This window comes from Ursus maritimus, unplaced genomic scaffold (genome assembly GCF_017311325.1).
Source record: "Ursus maritimus isolate PB19 unplaced genomic scaffold, ASM1731132v1 scaffold_10, whole genome shotgun sequence".
Lineage (NCBI taxonomy): Eukaryota > Metazoa > Chordata > Mammalia > Carnivora > Ursidae > Ursus > Ursus maritimus.
The window spans coordinates 50,038,684-50,060,664 of NW_024423344.1; the positions used below are offsets into that span (position 1 = coordinate 50,038,684).

The 21,981-nt window shown below is 35.8% G+C and overlaps 1 protein-coding gene across 3 annotated transcripts in view; it reads right to left on the reverse strand.

The window, feature by feature from the left end:
- Window positions 1-21,981, reverse strand: part of MYCBP2 (MYC binding protein 2) — a 252,568-nt gene that overhangs the window by 7,178 nt on the left and 223,409 nt on the right. For 2 of the 3 annotated variants that reach the window (XM_040623680.1, XM_040623672.1), the window contains 16 exons: window positions 21,469-21,534; window positions 19,842-20,081; window positions 19,425-19,523; window positions 16,445-16,525; window positions 15,117-15,383; window positions 14,346-14,629; window positions 12,820-12,916; window positions 10,982-11,101; window positions 9,362-9,463; window positions 8,425-8,553; window positions 7,914-8,046; window positions 6,639-6,742; window positions 5,367-5,555; window positions 4,465-4,572; window positions 3,033-3,242; window positions 241-348 (listed from right to left, as the gene is read on the reverse strand). In XM_040623680.1, coding sequence (XP_040479614.1) covers window positions 241-348; window positions 3,033-3,242; window positions 4,465-4,572; window positions 5,367-5,555; window positions 6,639-6,742; window positions 7,914-8,046; window positions 8,425-8,553; window positions 9,362-9,463; window positions 10,982-11,101; window positions 12,820-12,916; window positions 14,346-14,629; window positions 15,117-15,383; window positions 16,445-16,525; window positions 19,425-19,523; window positions 19,842-20,081; window positions 21,469-21,534 — 2,337 coding nt within the window. The remainder of the gene's footprint in view (window positions 1-240; window positions 349-3,032; window positions 3,243-4,464; window positions 4,573-5,366; window positions 5,556-6,638; window positions 6,743-7,913; window positions 8,047-8,424; window positions 8,554-9,361; window positions 9,464-10,981; window positions 11,102-12,819; window positions 12,917-14,345; window positions 14,630-15,116; window positions 15,384-16,444; window positions 16,526-19,424; window positions 19,524-19,841; window positions 20,082-21,468; window positions 21,535-21,981) is intronic. The other variant, XM_040623687.1, reaches the window with a different exon arrangement.

Here is a 21,981-nt window from a genome sequence, read left to right on the forward strand (position 1 = left end):
TATTACTTGTTGAAATGTGACCATTTCATGGAGGACAAAATTATAAAATGCAAATACCATCCAAGAGAATAATATCTATGAATTAATTTGGAAAATTATACACTGCCATATAAACATCAGAAAACACTGGGCAAAAAACCTGCTATACTATTCCCACTACATTAGTTGTATTATTATTTTTGAAAAAAATAGAGGTTTAACATTTCTAAACTGTTCTTTCTAATAAAATGTTCTGCCCACCTGAGCCCGGGACACATCAGAACAGGCACCACAAATGAGCTCTCTGGGATCATAATCATCCCCTTGTCCAGCCTCAGCATCGCAGCGAGCTTCACCACCAAAATACGCCTATGCAGAGAACACAATTAGATTACAGCAGGAAAAAAGAAAACCTTGCTGCGGGAGATACAGTATGAGCATAATGAAACCAAGATCAAGAGGTCTTAGAAAATACTATTATCTATGAGACACTCCCTTGCAATGCCAAGTAGATGCCTATATGGGTGGATCAGGGTATGAAATAAATCTGCTTTAATTCTGGAATAAACTCATGCTTACAGTAGGAAGTTCAAACACTGTACTGTCAAAGCAAAATAACGAAAGAATGTATAATATTCCAAATAAATATCAAGAATAAGATATTAAGTAATCATGAGAAACTGCCTTTTCAGGGCAAAGTTTGTGTAATTTTTCTCATTTTGCAGTATTAAATGTTTCCTTGTACTGCTTTGATCAATATGCTTAAGAAATGGCCATATTTTAATACTGTAGTACAAAAAAATATGCCTAAAATAAATATTAGTACACAATTAGAATCCTGGGGCTAATGGGACAGAAAAAAATCAATTTTAATCATACAAACATTTTTAAAAAGGAAAGGGACGGGGTGCCTGGCTGGCTTAGTCAGTAGAGCATACGACTCTTAATCTTGGGGTTGTGAGTTCAAGCCCCATTTTGGTCATAGAGATTACTTAAAAAAAAAAAAAAAAAGAAGAAAGGAAAGGGAAATTTGGTAATTCCTCAGAAGACTGCTCTACTCATAAAGCTACATTGTGTGCAGGAACGTAGCAGTATCCAATACACACACTTGAATAAATGAAATTATCTTGGTGGATGGTTTATCTGTATTTGCTCTGGACACAAAATAAATGAGGCCAATTATAATTGGGGTAAACTGCATGTACAACATGTCCCACAGCCAAAAAGCTATGTCCATACTTGAGGATGAACAAGGTAAGTCAATATAAATCTAGTATCTATACCAGAAAAACAGGTCAAGAGACAGGCTCCATGGATACAGAGGTTATAAATGGGTGTCGACCAGCTAAATCTGGCCTCAGAAGTATTTCATTTGTCCTGAGGTCTACTGTTTATTCCAGCTGTTTCACTTTTCTAGATTCCCTGCCTGGCTTCCTACACATTGGGCTGTCATCCCTATGGTAACACAATATTCGCATATGATGTTTCGCACATTAAACACACAGAAATAATATTTTGTTATTTGTAACAAGTTTCACAAATATACACTATTAGTCTTGCCCTGAACGTACATATGTTTATCTGCCTTTCTGCTTATCATCTACCTATTTAGGCTTCCATTCATTAGCTGTATTTTCTTTGAGTTACATTGGGAGACTACGCACATTTCATTTACAGATTCCTTCACTCATTTATTCATTCTCCAATTAACTTAATGTCTAATAAGGGAGAGAAAGAGAAAGAGAAATGAAGAAACACTGTCTTTGTTCTCATGGAACTTATCAAGTGGTACAGAGACAAGTGAATCAGTAATCATAATGCAAAACACAGAGTGCTACAAAGAAGTTATGTAAGATATCAAAATCATGTGGTGGGGGAGCTGAAGTGTGGAGTGGAACTACTTTACAGAGGAGGTGAAACAGAAGTGTGATTAGACAGGTCTGGCTATGCATATGAGCATGTCAGTTTGGGTGGGTGTCAGGTCAGAGTAAAATGCAGAGGAGGAGTAGGGAAGAGCATTCCACTTAGAGGAACAGCCTGTGCAATGGCACGGAGGAGTCATTGAATGAGCAAACATGGCCGAGTTTGGGAAATTGTAAGCTGTTCGGTATTTTGTAGCATGGGGTGCAAACAGTAACATATTGGGAAATGAGACTGGAGATATGGATGGGGCTACATAGGATCATAAGCAGAAAAATGACACGTCAGATCTGAGGTTGAGAAATAATAATCTACTAGTAGCGATGAAAGTGTAAAGGATGGAATGGAGGAAGGGCTAGGGGCTCCACAAAAGGGGCTCAGTAAGAAGGCTACTATAATTAGCAAAGAAAATGTTAGTCTTGCTGAAGATGAAACAGAGAAAAAGAACTACTTACAGACAAAATTGACAAGACTTTGTAAATAAAGACTGGAGAACGAGAGAGTCAAAGTCGATGATTATTAATACTCCTCATGAGGACTTTGAAGTATGTCTGAGAAATTCAAATGTCTAGTAACTAGTTAAATATTTGTATCTAAATCTCCAGAATTTTGGAAGGTCAGAATGGTACAGATGTTTGGCAAAGACATGGATATATAGGAGCTCAGCAAAGGTAAGGAGGTTATTATTAGGCACAAATACAGTGCTGAGAAATGAAATATGTAAGGAGGAGGTGAATGAAAAGGAACCCTATAAAGGATTTAAAAGACAACCAGAAAGAAAGGATATCAAGAGTGCTGTCCTGGAAGCCAAGGAATTTTAATGAGGAAATGGCGAAAAGAGTCAAGTAGGAGACGTTTATTTAAGAACCAACTGGATTTGGTAAACAGATTACTGATGTGAAGTAGCTTGTGTACAGAAATATAACATGCTTTGTAAACAGTCTGTATAGGTTAAAAAAAAAATCCCAAAACAAATTAAATAAAAAAAATTTAACTTCAAATGTAGTAGCAAGCTTTCTGATTTTTAACTTCAGACTTAAGACGTAAGAATTAGATATCATTATACAATTCAATTCTTAATCACATAGGTAATCTCTAGTTCTTAAAAATTCCTAGTACAATTTATAGCATACCTTTCTGCATTTGTAGCAGACATAATATGCATATCTATTCATGGCATAGCCAGCTGGGTCATTATAAAATCTCACACCAGGAGTTGTGATAGCTTCACTCTTATGCAGACCTTCATATTCCAATCTCATTAAGGCTTTTCTTCTGACATCCTCATAGAGCTCTTTTATTGGATCAAGCAGGTCTTTTAATACTATATGATTTATTTTGTTCTGAAATTTAAAAAATGAACATTCTTTAACAGCATCATTTATCTATGAATTCAACAAATACTTAAGTGCGCACCTAAGAAGCAAGCACTGTGCCAGGAGATAACCAGAGAGTGAACATTTTCTATATAAAATGCCATTTAGAAATAATCCTGTAAAATCCTCACAAGCCCACATTTTTCCAAGATCACGGACAACAGGGGCAGGGACATAAAGCATAAAAATTCTGTTCTATTAGCTTCACATTTCCTGAGTCTGAAATGTATCTCCGGCTGCCTTAGCTTTTCTGGGAATAAAAGGTTGCCTTGCGGCCACACATAAGACATACTCCCTGTGTGTGTGTTCTGGTTCCTTGGGGGAAGGGCAGAATACCAGGTGACAGAAATGAGGAGGTAGTATTTTCTACATCATCTTCATATATCATTTCCTAAATGTGACCTTTGTGGCACCATATGAGAAGAGAGGGCAAATTACTACAATCTTTTTGATTGTTCCTCTGTCTAACCAAGCAATAATTGTGCTAAGTCTTTCCATGTTATACCCTTTATACCAGGCTGCACATCTGAATAGGAAGAACTTAATAGAACAAAAAGGAATGAAGAATGAATAGAGAAGGCATTGTCAGTCACATTCTTAAACAAAGGTTTTTTTTTTTTTTTTTAATTAATCATCACTGGCTTGCCAAAACAAGTTGCTACTTTGCTTACTATCTTTAAAGAGATGTGGCAAAATGTCAATAATTTTCTCCTTATTTTACCTAAGATTCTAAAAGAATCTTGGTTTTCAGGCTTCATCTTTAATGAAGATGAAAACCCAAACTTTATCCTTAATGGCAGGTATCAGAGCCTACAAGCACCACAGGCTCATTCATTTTGGTGGTCACCCACTGTCATATCACGCAATCTGAGCTCTGAAGGGTCTGAAAGTGGTGACAAACACCCTTTAACGCATGATGATGTCTAAATGAATTTTCTGATGCGATATGTTTAATTCCACTTAACCAGCTTTTAATTGACACTTACTATTTTGAAATGCATTATAACAAATAAAGGGATCTTATAATATCCTCTGGCATCACCTGGATGAAAAGAGCAGAAACTGATGGGAGCTGGTGGTAAAAAGTACACTGGGAAGGACACCAAGAGATATGGACACATTTATTCTGAAAGATGAAGATAAAGATGAAAATACATAGAAAGTAGATAATTTCTGGTTCTCTCCATACCTTGCAAATGGGACAAGATATAAATCCAAATGTTATCCTCGGACCAAGCCATCTGTTTTCCAGAACTCGTCGGCAGCACTGCAAGTGGAATACGTGACTACAGTCCAGCTTAAATTAAAAAAAAAAAAAGAGGGATATAAGCAAATGTGATAAACACTTGAATAACTGGCAGATTATTCAATGAAGGTGCTAAGTAAAGCAGATAAGAGAAAAATCAAGTTTAGGACAAGGAAATTTCAGCACTTCTCTGTTATTCATGAAATATTATTAACTAGGTCTTTAGCTTCTTCCAAATTTATTGCCACTTGCATATTAACGCCACCTTATAAAGAGTCAGTCAGGTTAGGGAGCACTTTAAAACTACTCCCTTTTGTATCTCATAGAAAGAAGAACTACTGATGTAAGAGTTAAGCTTTATTTTTGAAGAATATTCACTTATCTTAGGATCATAAGAACTGAAAATATAAACAAGCGGTCAAATTAAAAAAAATATTTAGCAAATAGTAACTTCAATGGTATCACTGATATTCTAGACGTAGGCATACACGTTTCGTATAGAGGTGTGTACACGATGTATACAGCAGTTACATAGTGCCACCATTCTGGGTTTTGGAAATTGAGAAGAGAGCAGTTACTAGATAACTATTTTTTCCTCCCTTATGAACACTGTATACATGCTCCTGGTTATACAGGCTCCCACTAATGACAAATAAAAGCTGAGCACACAAAATGGAAACAACATAACGAGATGGAATTTGCTCTTCAACAAACTGGGAGATGATACCAGGGGCACATCTTCTCCCGATGTGTAGAAAGTTCAGGGATCTGTTTACTTAGCAGATATATTTCTATTTCCCATGTTAAATTCCAGACACGTCTAATACTTTACGAGCTGAGACAACCTGAATGGCCGGTGCTGCGGAGAGCGCCTCGGTGAAGCAGATCATGCACATGTCATCGGCGTCCTGCTTCAGCGTCGTGGCACTTTTGTCACAGCCGTGTAGACATGGCAGGCAGTGCTCTTCATTCTTGACACCTCCACATGGATGGCCACAGGGATGTGTCTTACTACAGGCTATCTTAGCATACTCCTATTAAAGATAAATTATAATGGCATACAAAATATCAAAAAAGGCACACAGCCCAGGAATTATATCCATTATATAAATTTTCTAAGATATTTCCCACAGGAAATACACATTAAGGCTATACTACATAACAATAAAATTATTTTTATTCTTTTTTTTCTTTTAAAGATTTTACATATATATTTGTGAGAGAGAGAAAGAGAGAGAGAGCACAAGCAGGGAGAGCAGCAGGCAGAGGGAGAAGCAGACTCCCTGCTGAGCAAGGAGCCCGATATGACGCGGGACTTGATTGCAGGACCCTGGGATCATGACCTGAGCTGAAGGCAGACGCTTGACCGACTAAGCCACCCAGGTGCCCCTATTTTTACTCTTTACTTAAATATAACTTCAGGATTATTAGCAAACTTTTTTAGTGTGTAATTTTTTAAATTTTAATTTAAAATTTTTCAGTGTGTAATTTTTCTTTTAATGTGATTTTAAAAAATTTCACTTCACATAAAGGGAATGCTGATAAAAAGTGAAATATAATTTTAATCTATTTATTTATTTTTGTGCATAGTCATGAAGCAAAAAATTTCTGGATATATAATCTCCCAATCACCACCTATCCCCTCATTAAAATGGGTATAAAAAACACAGGTATCTTTCACTAGCTGGGCCCTATCAGTTCTTGTTAACTGAACTGAGGAACTGAAAATATTTGGATGGCATGAAATATGTGTACAGATGTTCAGGACTGAAGAACTCTCAAAAACTGGAAGTTGATTATAGGAAAATAAGTGAATAAAGTAATAAAGTAATAAATAAATGCAGTCCATAGATTTTTACCTGTTTCTAGCACAAAAGCAAGCATTAAATATCTATTATGGTGGTAGCTGATAAACATACACTGTGTGTTTGGGTTTGAGAAACTATTCTGATCCACTCTCCAGCTCTGATAAAGCATTAGCTCTTGACATGGGGAATATATTAATTTAGAAAACTGAAGTGATGCCGAGCTCTCTTATTTATACGAAGTGTATGTGTCACAAGGGAATATATGCTATTCCTTCCTGGGATAGCCTGACTGTCTAACCATATACTCACCTGGCAGTCGGCATCAGAACAAACACTGCCGACAGCAGATAACTCTGTCCCACTCCTGGAACCACAGAAGCGGCATGCTTCTGAGCTACTTGTGGTGGGCTTGCCTAGGTTCAAGCAGAAAAAGAAAAATCTTCCTTAAGAATATATTTTCTACATATTTTAATATAACTAATAAAAAAAAAAACCAACAACTGGAAAATCAGGTTTGTATCAGTTGCTATCACTGGGAAATCAGCCTGGCAGTTTTACAGTGGAAGTATTGTAAGCTAATTATGAAGTAACTAATCACAAAAAAAGGGACAAGAAACTAAAGACCTTATCTGAAGCCAAACAGATAGTAGGTTGAGCAGATATGGCAAATCCTCAGCTCCAAAAGCATAGTTCCAAACAAAATATCATAATCAAAATTAAATAAGAATACACAGAAGAAAGATAAACCTTTAAGAATTTTTATAACGACAAAATTACAAGGCATAAAAGAAAACCTACTGTTAGAAAATATGACACTTGAAAAACAGAATTCCCATCCAAGGCACTAGCATTGACAGGGCAATATGAAAAGGAAATTAAATGTTTGAAACAGTCAAAAACAACACAACCCATAAAACAAGAAGAGAACAACAGGAAAAGAACAGGAAGACATGAAAAATGTAGGCCAAGCTCATTTTAAAAACACAGATAAAAAATTCTAAATATAAGAGTAATACACGGAATTCAGCAATATTTACAAGAAAAACAGATTTTTAAAAAGGATAGCTGAATTCATGAATACAAGGATGGTTCAATATTAGAACATTTATGAATGTAATATATGACCCTGATAGATTATAGGAGAAAAAAATCATGAGAAAAAAAGACCATGCTCTTGTAGCATGAAAAATTACTCCCATGTAGTTAAATTTTTTCAGATATGCATTCAACTCCAACATCACAAATTTGTGTTAGTCAGACAAATGGCAGACTACAGAGGCACTGAAAATTAAGGATTTGTAAGATTCCATGTAAATTTAAGCTTAGAATATAACCAGACTTACTTTAGAAAAAAAATCAAAAATGGAAAACCATGTGTTTTGGAGATAAAATTACTTGCTCAAGGGAACACAGCTAGTGAGTGACAAACCAGGTTTCCTGACTTGTAGTCTAATGCCCTCTCTACGACAGGACGTTGTCCCATACATATAATACAGACAGTGATCAATAATGTCATGGTTATCAGAATACACTCAAAATAATCCACATTAACTAGTTCACAGTAAGTAAATCCTCCTCTGCTACCTGTGTGTTCTCGGAATTCCACCATTGCCTTCATTGTTTTAGAATCCGCTAGTGCCATCAACCAGAACAATTTGGTTCTACCACAACCTTCGTGAAGGTCAACCTTGATAGCTTCTTCTTCTTCTTTGAAGACCTATTGTTTCATTAAAGAAAAGGGAAAAATATTTTATTTTTCATTCTGAAGGAGGAAGTATAAAATTTAATTACTCAATAACGATAATAGTTTTTATTTACTAAGCACTCTAAGAAGTTTCGGACATTTCCAATCTTGTCCTGAATCTTGACAATGGCCCTGTTTTTATAAATGTGGAAACTAAGCCTCAGAGAGGTTGGCCGACTGCCTTGATTTACACAGCGATAAGTGAGGCAGCTGGGAACTCCACTGAGGCTCTGATTGCAAAGTCCCTTTCTTCCCATCACAGCAAGCCTCCTTCCCCCATTCATTTCAAAATTTACTGAATGTATCCTATGCCTCAGATACTGCTCCGCCCGTACAGACAGAAGCCGTCACCTGTCTTTGATGAGTCTTGGTTCGCCGATGAAGATGAAGGAATCTGTCACAGTCAGTGCACAGATTTCCACATACGTTGCATAAAATGATGGCTGCAGTTTCCCCATCGTCATGGTTGTCACACATAGGCTGAAACAAGGCATTCCCACGTCATGTTACATTTACAAGAACGTCGCAGACGCTCATACAAATGGAATGTAATTTATTCACAACAATAATGTTATGGTTCTGAAGTCTATTAGGAATTTAGAATCTGAACATTAAACAGAATTATGGCAAGTGTACTTAAGTACAAAAACCCCTCAAAACCCCTAATTCAATAATTAATGTGCTGAGCAGGTTCAATGATTAATAAAATAAACATGTATACTTTGATTAATGACTTAAGAAACTTTCTTAAGTTCAAACTTTCTGTATGCTATGTTCAAACATTCTGTATACTAAATGTATAAATGATTCATTTTGAAACTTGAACATTAGTGAGAAAATGTTGAAAGGGCCTTTCTAAAGTCTTCCCTTCCAGTGCACCTAGGGATACCTATAAAACCTACTTTAAGTACTGTGTATCAGTGAATAAATGGCATGTGGTGGTGCCTCTCTTACTGCTTTATTTCCTTCCTACCGTAAGACTGATAACATTTAGAGCAAAATCTAGATATACAATGAGAGTGTGGCTAAAAACACATTTTAATATGATGTAAACATGACTCAGAGAAGAAGGGGAAAGCTCTTTTATATAATTAAAGCCCCTAACAAACTATGAAGGGGGACCCTAAGTGAAACAGACTTGTGAGATGACCGTGAGCAATGTAACACAATTTTCTGCTAATTGTGGAATTTTGGCTTGCAGATCTTTTTTTTTTTTTTTTAATGCTAAGCTAGAGCTTACTTATAAAGAAAAACAAGATACATTTTTATAAAGCAATTCTGGTCTTACCATTTGTTTTTGCTGTCCATCCTTTCCCATCCATCTCCCCGAAGACAGACGATCTACATGGTCCTGATCCAGCACGCACAGTGAAGCTAGAGCAAGCCAGAGCTGTTAAAAGGAAAGGCTGTCACAATACTGAATTTTTAGAAAAGACTTACAAAACACTGACTTTCTGACACATGATAACAGCTCAATAAATGCCAGCTGAATTTGAAAATACATGGAAACACAGTGGCACTCAAGTTTTCCTGATGTGGTACCAGGCACACGGGCTCACTGCTGTGTGGGCCATGTGCACAGTAGCCACTCAAATATTTACTAACTGCTGCTGGATGAACCATTCTGGTTTTTACCTGACATAGAAGATTATCCTTTATTGGTCTACTATGGAAGCAATCTATCAGCAAATGGATTTATATATTGAATATTTACCATATCGATGCCTCTTGCAAATTTTCCTATCTAGCGTCATCTGCCTGAGGCACTATGTTCCAAGCAAGGTGGCACAATGACTGTTCGATTTTACACAGTCCCATGAGTAGGTGGGTATATATTAAGTCCTTCTGGATAATAGCAGCTCCTCAGAAGTCTCTGTATGCCCCTAAACGCTTAGCACTAACCCTGGTATACTTTGTCAGAAATAAGTAAATGTCTAGCAAACTTTAGAAAACAGCCCTCAGAAACAGTTTAAAACTTTCTGGGGCTTAAAGGGTAAACTTCAGTTTTAGACAGAAGGATATATTTCTTCATTACCGAAAAACAATTATTTAAGAAGCGCATATGCGTGTCCCTGGACATAAAGAGGAAGACAGGGAAAAAGAGAAACAGAAAGAGAAAGTGCGCAAGGAGAAAGGGCGAGTGCGGAAGGAAAGAACGCCCGTGCGTGGAGCTAAAGAGGGACTGCTTCACATGTCACACTCACTAGCAGCACGGCATCAAGCGGCTTTTTTCTGCCCCAGAGAAATACAATTTGTCTTCCTTTCCAGACTTCTGAAGATTAAATCAGGCAATTTTCGCCAGTGCTTACTTCTTTCTAATGCTGCCACACTGCCCTGCTTCAAGGAAATCCCTCATCTCTTTTGGAAGTACATGAAATTTGGTAGGTCAAAAGTGACTGCAGATGTCTCATCCGAAGAACGCGAGCCTACTCTTTAGCTAAGAGATTCTGCCCCACCCTGCCCAGGGCTTGTACTTTTTGCTTTTTTAAAAGTAAGGTCTGTAAATCCAACAGGTAGGCTCTACTTAAGAATAATTAAGCCATACCAAATGAGTAAGGGAGGGCCTTGTCTTTGAAGGACCTTCAGTCTATCTGAGCATAATGCTGACACTAAGCTTACTGTGTAAGCTACAGTAAATACGTTACTAGAAAGACAACATAACAGAACTTAGCCTTTTCTAACCAGTTGATCCTTAGCTTCCCAAATAATAACAAAAAAGGGATAAAGAACACATAACAGGGGAAGTTTATAACCACTATACTTAGTTCATAATTCAAAAAAGCCTTTCATACATTTTCAGTAAATATGGTATTTGGTAAAAAAAAAAAAAATTGGATGGAGCTGACTTACTAAGTTTATTCAAACCTATTACTGCAACGATACAAACCAAATGAAAAGAAACTCCTACCCTGGTTGTTGCAATACATCTCACTGGAGATCTAAATTCTTCCTCCATTTTGGTCAAGGCAATGATAGTTTCTGCAATGGCATTTTTTGTCACTCGGGACCATGCTTCAGACAGATGACCCTATTGAGCAGGAGACAATAATTTAGTAAGAAACCAGAAATGTATAATCGTAATAGTAAATTCTCTTCTCTTAAATAACATCTCATCAGAAAGGAAAGATTTATTTGTTAGTGTAACTTAAAAAAAAAAAACATTTATTTATTTGAGAGAGAGAGAGAGTCAGAGGGAGAGGGCATGAGTGGGGGGAAGAGTAGAGGGAGAAGCAGACTCCATGCTGAGTGTGGAACCTTCTGTGGGGCTTGATCCCATGACCCTGAGACCATGATCTGAGCTGGAAATCAAGAGTTGGATGATCAACTGACTGAGCCACCCAAGTGCCCCTGTTAGTGCAGCTTTAGATTCAAGGGCATACTTTTGAAATAAAAATCCTTCACAACTCTATGAAAAATTCAACTTCTAATCACTATTTTAATGATTGGAATGTAAATAAAAAATTAGCTTCTCAATACTTTTTCTATAGAGCTCAAGAGTATTTGCTCTTTACATTTAGATAAAAACATAGTGGAAATATTAAATCTATACTTCAGAAATTCTGATTATGAAACCTTGTTATTTAACACAAAATTTATATAGCTAAGTTAATTGCTTTTAGATGAATATTACTAGAACCCAAGAGCATAAATGGGTTCACATTACAACTACTTTATTTAAAATATTTAATTAATTAATTAATTTGAGAAATAGAGCGTGAGAGCATAAGCAGGGGGAGGGACAGAGGGAAAGGGAGAAGCAGGCTCCCCACTGAGCAGGGAACCGACGCGGGGCTCCATCCCAGGACCCTGAGATCATGACCCAAGCTGGAGCTGAAGGCAGACGCTTAACTGGCTGAGCCGCCCAGGTGCCCCTACAAACTACTTTTATTTGATAACTTGATTTTTGCTGAACATAAACACCTGACTACCACAAAATTTAGGTGTTCCTAAATATTTTTTCTTAGTATTTCATCCATTGAACATCCTGAGAAAGACTTGTTGAAAAGCGAGAAAGTTCTCCATTTCTCCAACTAAGGAAATGTCCTTGCTGTTGGGAAAAGTGATAGAACTTCCTATTTCCCCAGAATACCCTCTCTTGCCTCCCATCCATATGCTATCAATCTCTTAAAGGGCAGTTCCAGTTCCTCCTCCTCCTCCAAAATGTTCTGTCTGCTCTCCCTCTCAGGATCCCACATTCCACAGCATCTTGCCCTCCTGAGCCTGAAAATATAATGGAATGGGAGGAAACTAGCATTATGGAGCAACCAATAAAAGCCAGGTACTCTGAGAAGTACTTTCTTTTTCTCCACACTCCCAGATCTCCCCAAAAAGAACATCTAAAGACAATGATAGAGAACATTAATAAAGACGAGTAAAAGCTTTTAAACCAGAAGAATTAAAGAGAATGAGACACTTTCACTTTGGGGAGCCCTGTTTTTCCTTTAGGGTTTTGGACTCAGGTTGATTTGTAAGGCTCAAAACAGTATTTAATTTTTTAAGTTTTAAAGGCTTAGAAGACTAATGTAACAATTCTCAAGTAAATTAATTGGGAAGCTTGAAATGAACAGTTTACACAAAGGACAAATTAATCACTGACCAAAAAGACAAACTGCGCAATAGTTAACCTACTAAACAGAGGCTTTAAGTAAAGCAAAATAACACTAATGTAGCAGAATAAAGCTGTTTGTTTTAATCAGATTTCGACTGTACTTCAATGACATAATGATCAGGAGGATGGGAACTCACTGCCGCCATATCCTTAATAAGTTTAATGATGATCTCTGAGATTTGGGTAGGAGTTGAGCCCTTCATCCACCAATGACTTTCACCTCGACGAACATAACTACAAAGAAAAGTCAGCATTTGCAAACCAATCAGTGACAGTTACAGACAAATACGATGAAAACTGCTATTTCGGCATGCATTTAAATTTTTTTAAATGATTCAAACAATTAAAGAATTTTAAAAATAAATTAATCAAAGTATTACCCATAATTTCTCTCTTCAACCCTGAGAGCAGCTATTCTGATACATGTTTCCTTCCAGGTATTTATTTATATATTATTTTTGTACCCTGCACCTTCTAGAACAGAGCTGTTCAAAGCATATCCGAAGACCACAAACTATTTGTTACGAATCCACAGAGAGAGCTAGTAAGGGCTCGCACCAGAATATGTCAACTATGTCACTGAATACACTACTCTTTACTTCAGCTGGCATTTCTTTCTTTCTTTCTTTTTTTTCTTTTGTAAGACTCTCTAGATGAAGAAAGCAACACACTGATTTACATTCTGGTGTTATTTAATATCATGGACTGGCTCTTTGACTAGTACTGTTCCAGATGTCTAATTTTCTGCTGTTAACACACAATTCTGTTACAAACTTCCTTGCATATATCTTTGTGCCCATGTAGAAACATTTCTGAGGGAAACAACCCTAGAAGTAGAATTGGTAGGTCAAAGGAAAGCGTATTTTAAATACAGTGATATGTTAGTAAACTGACATCCAAAAAGGCTGTAGTAATCTACATGAGGTGCCATAAAAAATGCCTATTTCTTCATAATGTTGCCAAAAGATATTTTCCTATTGTTTTAATCTACATTTCTCTGATTCCCAGTGGAGCGTCTTTTCATTTGCCTACTGGCTATTTGTAATTTTTCTTCTTGGAACTAACTACTCTTGTCATGTATCTTTCTATCAGTTGTTTGTCTTTTCTCATTAATTTGTAGTCATTTTCTAAATATTATGACTAATAATTTATTCTCTATATAGCATTATATAGGTGTTAAATATTTTTTTCAGGTCAGTTTATATTTTAAAAACTTTTTAATATAATTAACTTCCATTTTTATGTAGCCAAATCTGAGAGTTTTTCCTCTGTGACATTTGGGTTATATGTTTTAAGGAGGTCTTCCTGAATGAAGATTGTAAAAATACTCTTCTATAATTTGTCCTAGTAGGGTTTTAAAAGAAATATACATAAAGCTTTAATTGATCTCAAGTTTACTTTTGCAAATGGTTTGAGATAGGAGCCTACAATATTTTTTCTACATGAGAAGTATTCCAACATCATATATTCAGCACACCTTCCTTTCCCCAGTAACTTGAAGCTACACTTTTATTATATACAGCATTCTCTTTTATACGTGGATTGTTTATGGCTTCTAGTTGGTAAACAAGCAAACAAGGTGGAATTTGAAATCCTGTCTTAATTCTCCAAATAGTAGCTCCGTCTGTTCTATTTTAGTATTAAAACAGATGCAATGACCAACCTGGAATTGAAAATCATCGGAAGAGTAACTGTTGTAACACCTTTGCCCACAGTGGTACCAGCTGTTCCTGTGATGGTAGTTCCTTTGGCTTTCAGCTGTACTGTGAGTGCTTTGGCAATGCATCCCAGAAACATGTCCAAGATACCTAGTTTATTCCAATCTCCTTTTTCTGTTGAGTGAATGATATCACTGATATCTGCTGGGGGGAGGGCTTTCACTCCTATGATGCTGGCCAGACGATTAGGGGTCACTTCAGGCAACACTCGTCTTAGTAAGGAGGTTACCTGATAAGAAAAATAAAAGGAAAGAATTCCTCCTAAAGATTGGTGTTTTAAAGTTTTCATTTTTTTTAAATAGCCTAGCTGCCGTTCTATAACTTCAAAAGCTTTCAGAAGGACAGAAATATGATTTAAGCACCATTTTAATTTCTGAAGTGGTAATTACCCCTCCAGGGTAGCAAGAAAAAAACATGTTTTTATTTGGTCAGCAATAAAGAAACATTACACATCTAGTGGTAATAAGACAATCAGTAGACAGGACACTCTTTATCGCAATAGCATAGTAATAAAATGGAACATATTTCCATATTCTCATTACAACGAGTCAAAAATAAAAAGCATGTTAAAATGCAATCCAAAAAAACCAAAAAAAAAAACCCAAAAAATAAAGATCAATAGTTAAGACCCTAAGGTGATTCTCTTTGATAGTGTAATTTTTAAGAGTGTCTCAAGGAACAAAGCAAGCCAAAAGGTAAGTGGTATGACCAGTTACCTGTCTCTGGACTCGAGGAGAGGCCGTATGGAGCAGTGAAAAGAGATCCTGGAGCAGAGTTAGCTGCTGAGCCAGATACTGGCGGCCCACATTAGAGCCACTCAGGGCTAAGACCATAGAGAGCAGCTCAAAGCAATAAGCATCAGAGGAGGCATCTTCGTCATTGGGCTGAGAATTGGCATTTTCTTTGCTTGATATAGCATGTTCCCATTCTTCACGAACTCTGGTGGCTTCCATGCGAATAGCCTGGACGATGTGAGCACACACCTATTTAAAGACAACATAAAGAAAATATAAAAACATATTTGTAAATCTGATTTACTACTTCTAGTAAAAAAAAAAAAAGATAATATTAGTTGATACTCTATTTAATACTCTTTCACCCCTTTAATTCTCCATCATACTACTTTCTTAACTCATCTTAAAAACAATTAAAGAAAACTAACAGAATCATGAATAAAAATCTTAATATTTAAACCAACTACTATGTAGAAACTATTTATATACAAGTTACCAATACCCCTGCCTGTGGTTTAAGACATCAAACAAAAGCAAATTACCATATTTTATCACTTCTAAGGCATATTTTCCTTCCATATATTATTAATATTTCTATTCATAGTGTGTTTTATAATTGATGGCATTCACAATGTAATTGGCAGCAAATTTTCTTTTTTTAGTGATACATGAAATAACAGCACATTTTATAACTGGTAGCAGCACATTTTATAACTGGTAGCATCTAAGATTCAATGAAACACTGTTAAAAAGATAAAGCACAGATAAATTTATTTACTTAAACAAGATTTAATGATGTTGAAAGTTAAAATGATGGGCTTATTTAAAACCAGTGTTTTATTTGACTTCTGAAGGGCTAATTATTTTGTTATCTAGGTACCCCATTATATGAATAATCTAGCACTACTCCATCTCCTTATAATTAAAAATATTAACACTGACTTAGTTAACACTATAATTGCTCAGGAAAAAAAATCAACTGGCACACAAAAAACAGTGGGAAAAGGAACACAGAAAATGCAAATGAAATTTGATATAGCTATAGATATTTGACACCAAAATGAAACAAACTACCTGAAAATGAGAAATAGCAAAGAGCAGCAAGGTAAGAAAGTTAACATTTATAACAAAATCTTTCAAGGGATGCAGGTATGCCAATATACTGCTTCCTCTCTAGAAAAAGGCAGACACATTCTGCAGGACCGATGAAAGAGTCAGCATAAAAAAAGCCTCCATAAATTTTGGAAAACACTTTACACCCTAAAAACAAATAAAAACTGATGAAGACAATGAAATGGCTATTTACCAACCTGTTTTTGTAAATTAGTCAGCTTACTCCTGCTGAATATGATTCCAACCATATGTTCTTTTAGGTCAGCATCTGATGTTGCCTTTACATAGAAAAAGTGGGGAGAAAAAAAACAAAAAACCCAGACTCTTTGAATAAAATTTGCATATTTGGTCTTAAAGTATCTTGAGAAATAACTATGCAGGTATTTTTATAAGGTGAATTTACTTTAAATTGAGGTCTGTAACACTAAGACAAAGGATAAAGTTTGAAGACACCACTATTGGTTAAGGTCAACCACAAAAAAAAGAGCAAAATTTCTGAATTTAAGAAATCCAAAGAGGCACACTATCTCTTCATGAACTTCTTTAATCTGTCAATTTGGGCCACTTTGATTACATCTAATTCTAAATTGTGAGTATCCTACATTTAGTCATTAGAACAACTCAGAAAATGATATTTGGTTAAAAGAGAAATATCCTAACAAAACTCTATGATAATGGTGTTCTTAATTAGGCTAATTGACCACTAACAGGCGTCAAAGAAACATACCAAAAGAATAGACATAAAGGCTGACATTTTATAGTGCTTATTATGTGAATGGTACTCTCCTAAGGTATGGATACACAGCAATATAGTTAACACATACACATACTCTTCTTTAATCTTCACAACAAGTCCATTACGTAAATATGATGTTTTATTTTACAGGTAAGAAAAGTGAGGCAAAGCTACTCTTCTAAGAATAAAAAATGGCTCTTAGCTTCACTTTCCTTAAGATAAAGCTACAAGAGAATGTAACGCCCACTTTAACAATGAGAAGAAGCTGATAATCTACAAAACCATATAATTTTTGGTGCCCATCGGACAGCTGAGGTTTGCAACCAGGTAAACTAAAATCCAAATAAACCCATATAATTGGACACTTCAAAACTTTCTCTGCACTTAACAGAACAAGTAAACGAGCAAACAAAAATCAGTAAAACTCTTGAAGACTTGAACAAAATTATCTACCAACTTGAACTGATACTTATAGAACCCCCTCACAGAACAAAAGCAGAGTTCAAGTTCTTTTCAAGTGCATGTGGACATTCACTAAAATATGTGAGTCAGAATTCAAATCTTAACAACTTTAAAAGGCCTGAAATTATACAAAGTATATTCTTTGAAGACAATGAATTACACTAGAAATTAGTAATAGAAAGCTATTTTGACAAATCCCCAAATATTTAGAAATTAACACTAAGTTATCTAGGGGTCAAAGAAGAAATCAAAACAGAAATAAAAAAATATTCTGAACTAAATGAAGTGAAAAAAATATATAACCAACACACCAAAATTTGTGACATTCAACTAAAGCAGTGCTAAGAAGAAAACTGTACCATTACTTATATGAAAAAAAGAAAGATCTCAAGTATTTGAACCTAGAAAGAGAACAAATCAAACACAAAGCAAACAAATGGAAAGAAGTAATAAAAGAAGATACATCACTACAGATACTACTGATATTAAAAGGATAATAAGGGTGTATTATTAACAACTTACACCAAAAAATTTAGCAAAATTCATCAAACAATACAGTTTAAAAGGATAAATTTTTTCCTTATCTAAATTCTACTTCAAAAACCTGACATAAAAAATGATTCTCTTAATAATTATACTATTTCATGGGCACTAGCATAAACTTTCCCAATCAACCTTAACATCTCAACCTACACTCTCCTACTATTAGGCCGGCCTCTTTAATGAGCCCTGCTCCCATTCCCTCTGTCGATCTAACTCTGACTCATTCCCTTTCAGGTCTGGGTCATACCCAATATCTACCAAAAGCCTCCTCTGACCACTGTAGGGCACACTCTGAAACCCTGTGACATGTACAGTGTTTTCACATACATAAAAAATTGATTACATGCTATATATTGATTTCTTTTTTGGGATGTGTGTGAAAGGTTCATATCTAAAAGAACAGAACACAAGCTTTCTGAGGGCTTGGTAACAATTATCATAGTTATTTAGCGCAAAATTGCCATTTGCTAAAATTTAGTTGATTTAATGAATAGTCACACAGTCTTATAGTCATTCAAATGATATCTCCACAGGATGCTAAAAGAAACAACCAGAGTTTATAAAATCTTCTTTTCTACAGACCCCAAATAGAAAGATGTGGATGGCTTAGACATCACTATATCAGAAGGTGCAGCGCTAGACTAGGTAAGTCCTTGAAATTATCTTTCAAAGGGCTGCCAAGGTGATTATCTGTAACATCTAACAACATAAGAATATTGAGAACAGTCAGGGTTGACCTCTTTTTGGGAATAGATGAGGTTTTCCTCTTGGGTATAGAGCTTTAGAGTAGACCAAATAAGTAAAAGTAAAGGCAACTACATTTTAAAAGAAATTTCAAGAACAAGATGAAGAACAGGTTATTCCAATAAAACTATACTGAATGCATGTGTATTTATGCCATGGATATAAAGACAAATCAGATATGTACTTGGTCTTTAAGCAGCTATGATTCAGTAGAAGAGACAAATATGTGTACAAATAAACATATGAAAGAAATCGAGAAGAGACTCATAAAAACCATGATGAAGTTTAGCAGAAGGAAAACTACATCTTGTCTGGGCGAAATCATAAAGAAGATTCCTGGAGAAGACAGTATTTTTGAACTGGACTGTGAAGGGCAGATTAAGTGGAGGAAGGAGAAGGTCATCGATGGTGCTCAGTACAGTCAATGACTAAGCTGATTTTACAAAGCCTAATATTTGAACACAACAGCCCAAGATACAGAGCAAATTTTGTTGTTACTTACAATACTAGCTAGAACATACATAAACAATTTCTTTAGTTTCTCCATCTTCTAATTAAAGTAAGAAACACTAACTGCATATAAACTAATATCACCTATCCATAAAATACATGGCAATAAATGGATTATTTCACTGAACAAAAGTAAGAAAATGAAAAAGGGAAATAAATATTTTTAGAATACAAATAAATACATTGTATACTTTTTCCTCTCCTTCAGGTGATGACAGGAGTGCCTTTTCCTCTTGTTCTGGTGTAGGTTCAGCATCTCCAGAGATGAGCTTTCCAAATACCTGATGAAGACAGGAACACGAGAAGGAATCAGTAGCAATAATTATCAGGTGTGAAAGCTAAAGAATGCATGAGCTAATTCTGCAGGTTTTATAATATTACTATGCCATTCTTGCTACACGCCACTACTTTTAAGAATTATGAGCGCAAAATGAAACACAGGAGTTTTGGGCTATGAGAAGAAGAGAAAATGGGTCACATCTGTTGCCAGCCATCTCTAACAAGTTTTACAAAGCATTTTGTTACTATTTTGGTATTATTATTGAATAAGATTTTATTTCAGGATATCCAGTGCTAGATTATGTAGTAAGGACACTCACTTGAGATGTAATAAGTCTGAACACTCGCAGAGTCTCAGCTTCACAGTTCCTTTGCTGGGCCACACTGGCTGAAATCTGGCCAGCAATTTTGGTGCTTTCACCATCCTTCCAGCCCAGGACTTTTACTTGTCGAACTCTCAGCGTATTTTCTGGGCCCTTTAATTCAATCTTGATGATGTGATTATCTCCTCCTGGAAGTTCACTTGTTACCCAACCAATGTGCCTGGAATCCAGATCAACCTAGCACAACAGACAAGGGACAGAAACCTGATACAGCTGTCTCACTCTCTTATCACTGTCCTAGACTTAGTGCTAATAACAGCAGGCTCAAATCACAAAGACTTGTGCAGAGACCAAGGTTTACTACTTAAACCTTGTGAGGATAAGTAATACTATAGTAGCTATTATACAGATGAAGTGAGGTTAACACAGGTTGAAGGATTCTCAGTATGACATGGAGCTGAGAAATAAAATGCAGGGCTGAGTACTTTCCAGGGACAAGTTACATAAGTAACATCATTAATCAATCTATGTGACTGTCCTTTCCCTATACTGACTGTGAGTAGAAACACTCACAAGATCAGCATGGGGCCCTGTTTGTGAATCTTCACATTAAAGCATTATTTACAGATAAGCATTTTTTTTTAAAAAGAAGAGCACTTTTGATATGCAGTTAATATATTTTACTTTTGAAGAAAAATTAGATGTAATTTCACATCTGTGAGTCCTTATTTCACTGTATTTCACTGAGAAAATAACTTTTTTTCAAGGATTAAATTTCAATGCACTGTGAAATGGTTTTTGACATTATTCACTTGGTAAAATGAAAATTGTTCTTATGGTATTTGATGTCTAAGAGAAATGACCTGGGCCTTCTACATTATTTATAAAGACATCTAAATTGATATTATTTTAATTGATGATGCCAATTTTCTACAAAGAGCATTAAGCATAAATAAATAGTATCTCACTGAATAGGATTATTTCCCTAAATTTTTTAGGCTTTTAAACAAAATTTATTATTTGTTTAATCCAAAATCTCAATTCATTCTTTCAATATGATTTGAAAAACAAAGCAAAACAAGTGGTTAACATTTATGGGATAAAGTAGCCATAGAAGAACAGCTTTGATAAAGTTTCATTAACACAAGTCAGTTTATACAGAATCTCAGATACACGCCCAAATAAAACCTAACGTGTTTCTAGAGGTGGTTTGTAAAATCAACTTGCAGCCTGGATACAGTTTTGGTGTTATAAGTGATAGATTTTCAGGCTGGAGGACAATAATCTACAGTTTAACCTGAAGTGTAGGTGTTAATTGTGAATTGGATCTATGATGCATTTAAGGCACCCTGACTCTTTGTAAGGGAGCTGGAGGCAGAGTGGAGGACTGTAGGTACAGTATAATCGCTCACGACAGGAGAACATTTAGGGCACTAACAGACAAGATGTTCAGCACAGGGATGGTTGTAAATGTTCCTGTATCTGGACTATTTGTCAGTTTGTTTTGTAAACAGATGATTTTCTGTAATACTTTGGTAGCATGCCAAAATGAGAATTTAAGACTGGAGGCTGAGAAGAATTTCTCCCTAGGCAGCAAAACATTTAATGACAAAATTTTAATTACCTGCTTTATTCTGCACAAATCTTCTACTGCTTTGCCAGTTAGGAAGGTCATTGAGGTAACTTTATTCTAAAATAGACAATTCACAACAATTATTATTCCATATTCCTGCTCCTGAATTTACAATGATTTCTTACAGCCTACCAATATCACATTAACTCTATCATTGTTCTTCCTAACTGACGTCACTCCCTCTGCCCAACCAACCACATTCTTACAACTCCAGTCTTGCCTTCTCTTATTCTCAAAAGTTCTACCTTCAGTCTCTATAGGCTCTGAAAGAGAAGCTTTAGCATTTCCTCTTTTTATCTGAAGCCTAAATATTTATTTAGTTTTAATTTTTAGGAAGATTTTATTTATTTGAAATAGAGTGAGTGAGAGAGAGAAAGAGAGAGAGAGAACGAGGCAGGGAAGAGGTAGAGGGACAAGCGGACTCCTTAGTGAGCAGGGAGCCCAACACGGGGGCTTGATCCTAGGACCCCGGGATCATGACCTGAGCCGAAGGCAGCCGCTTAA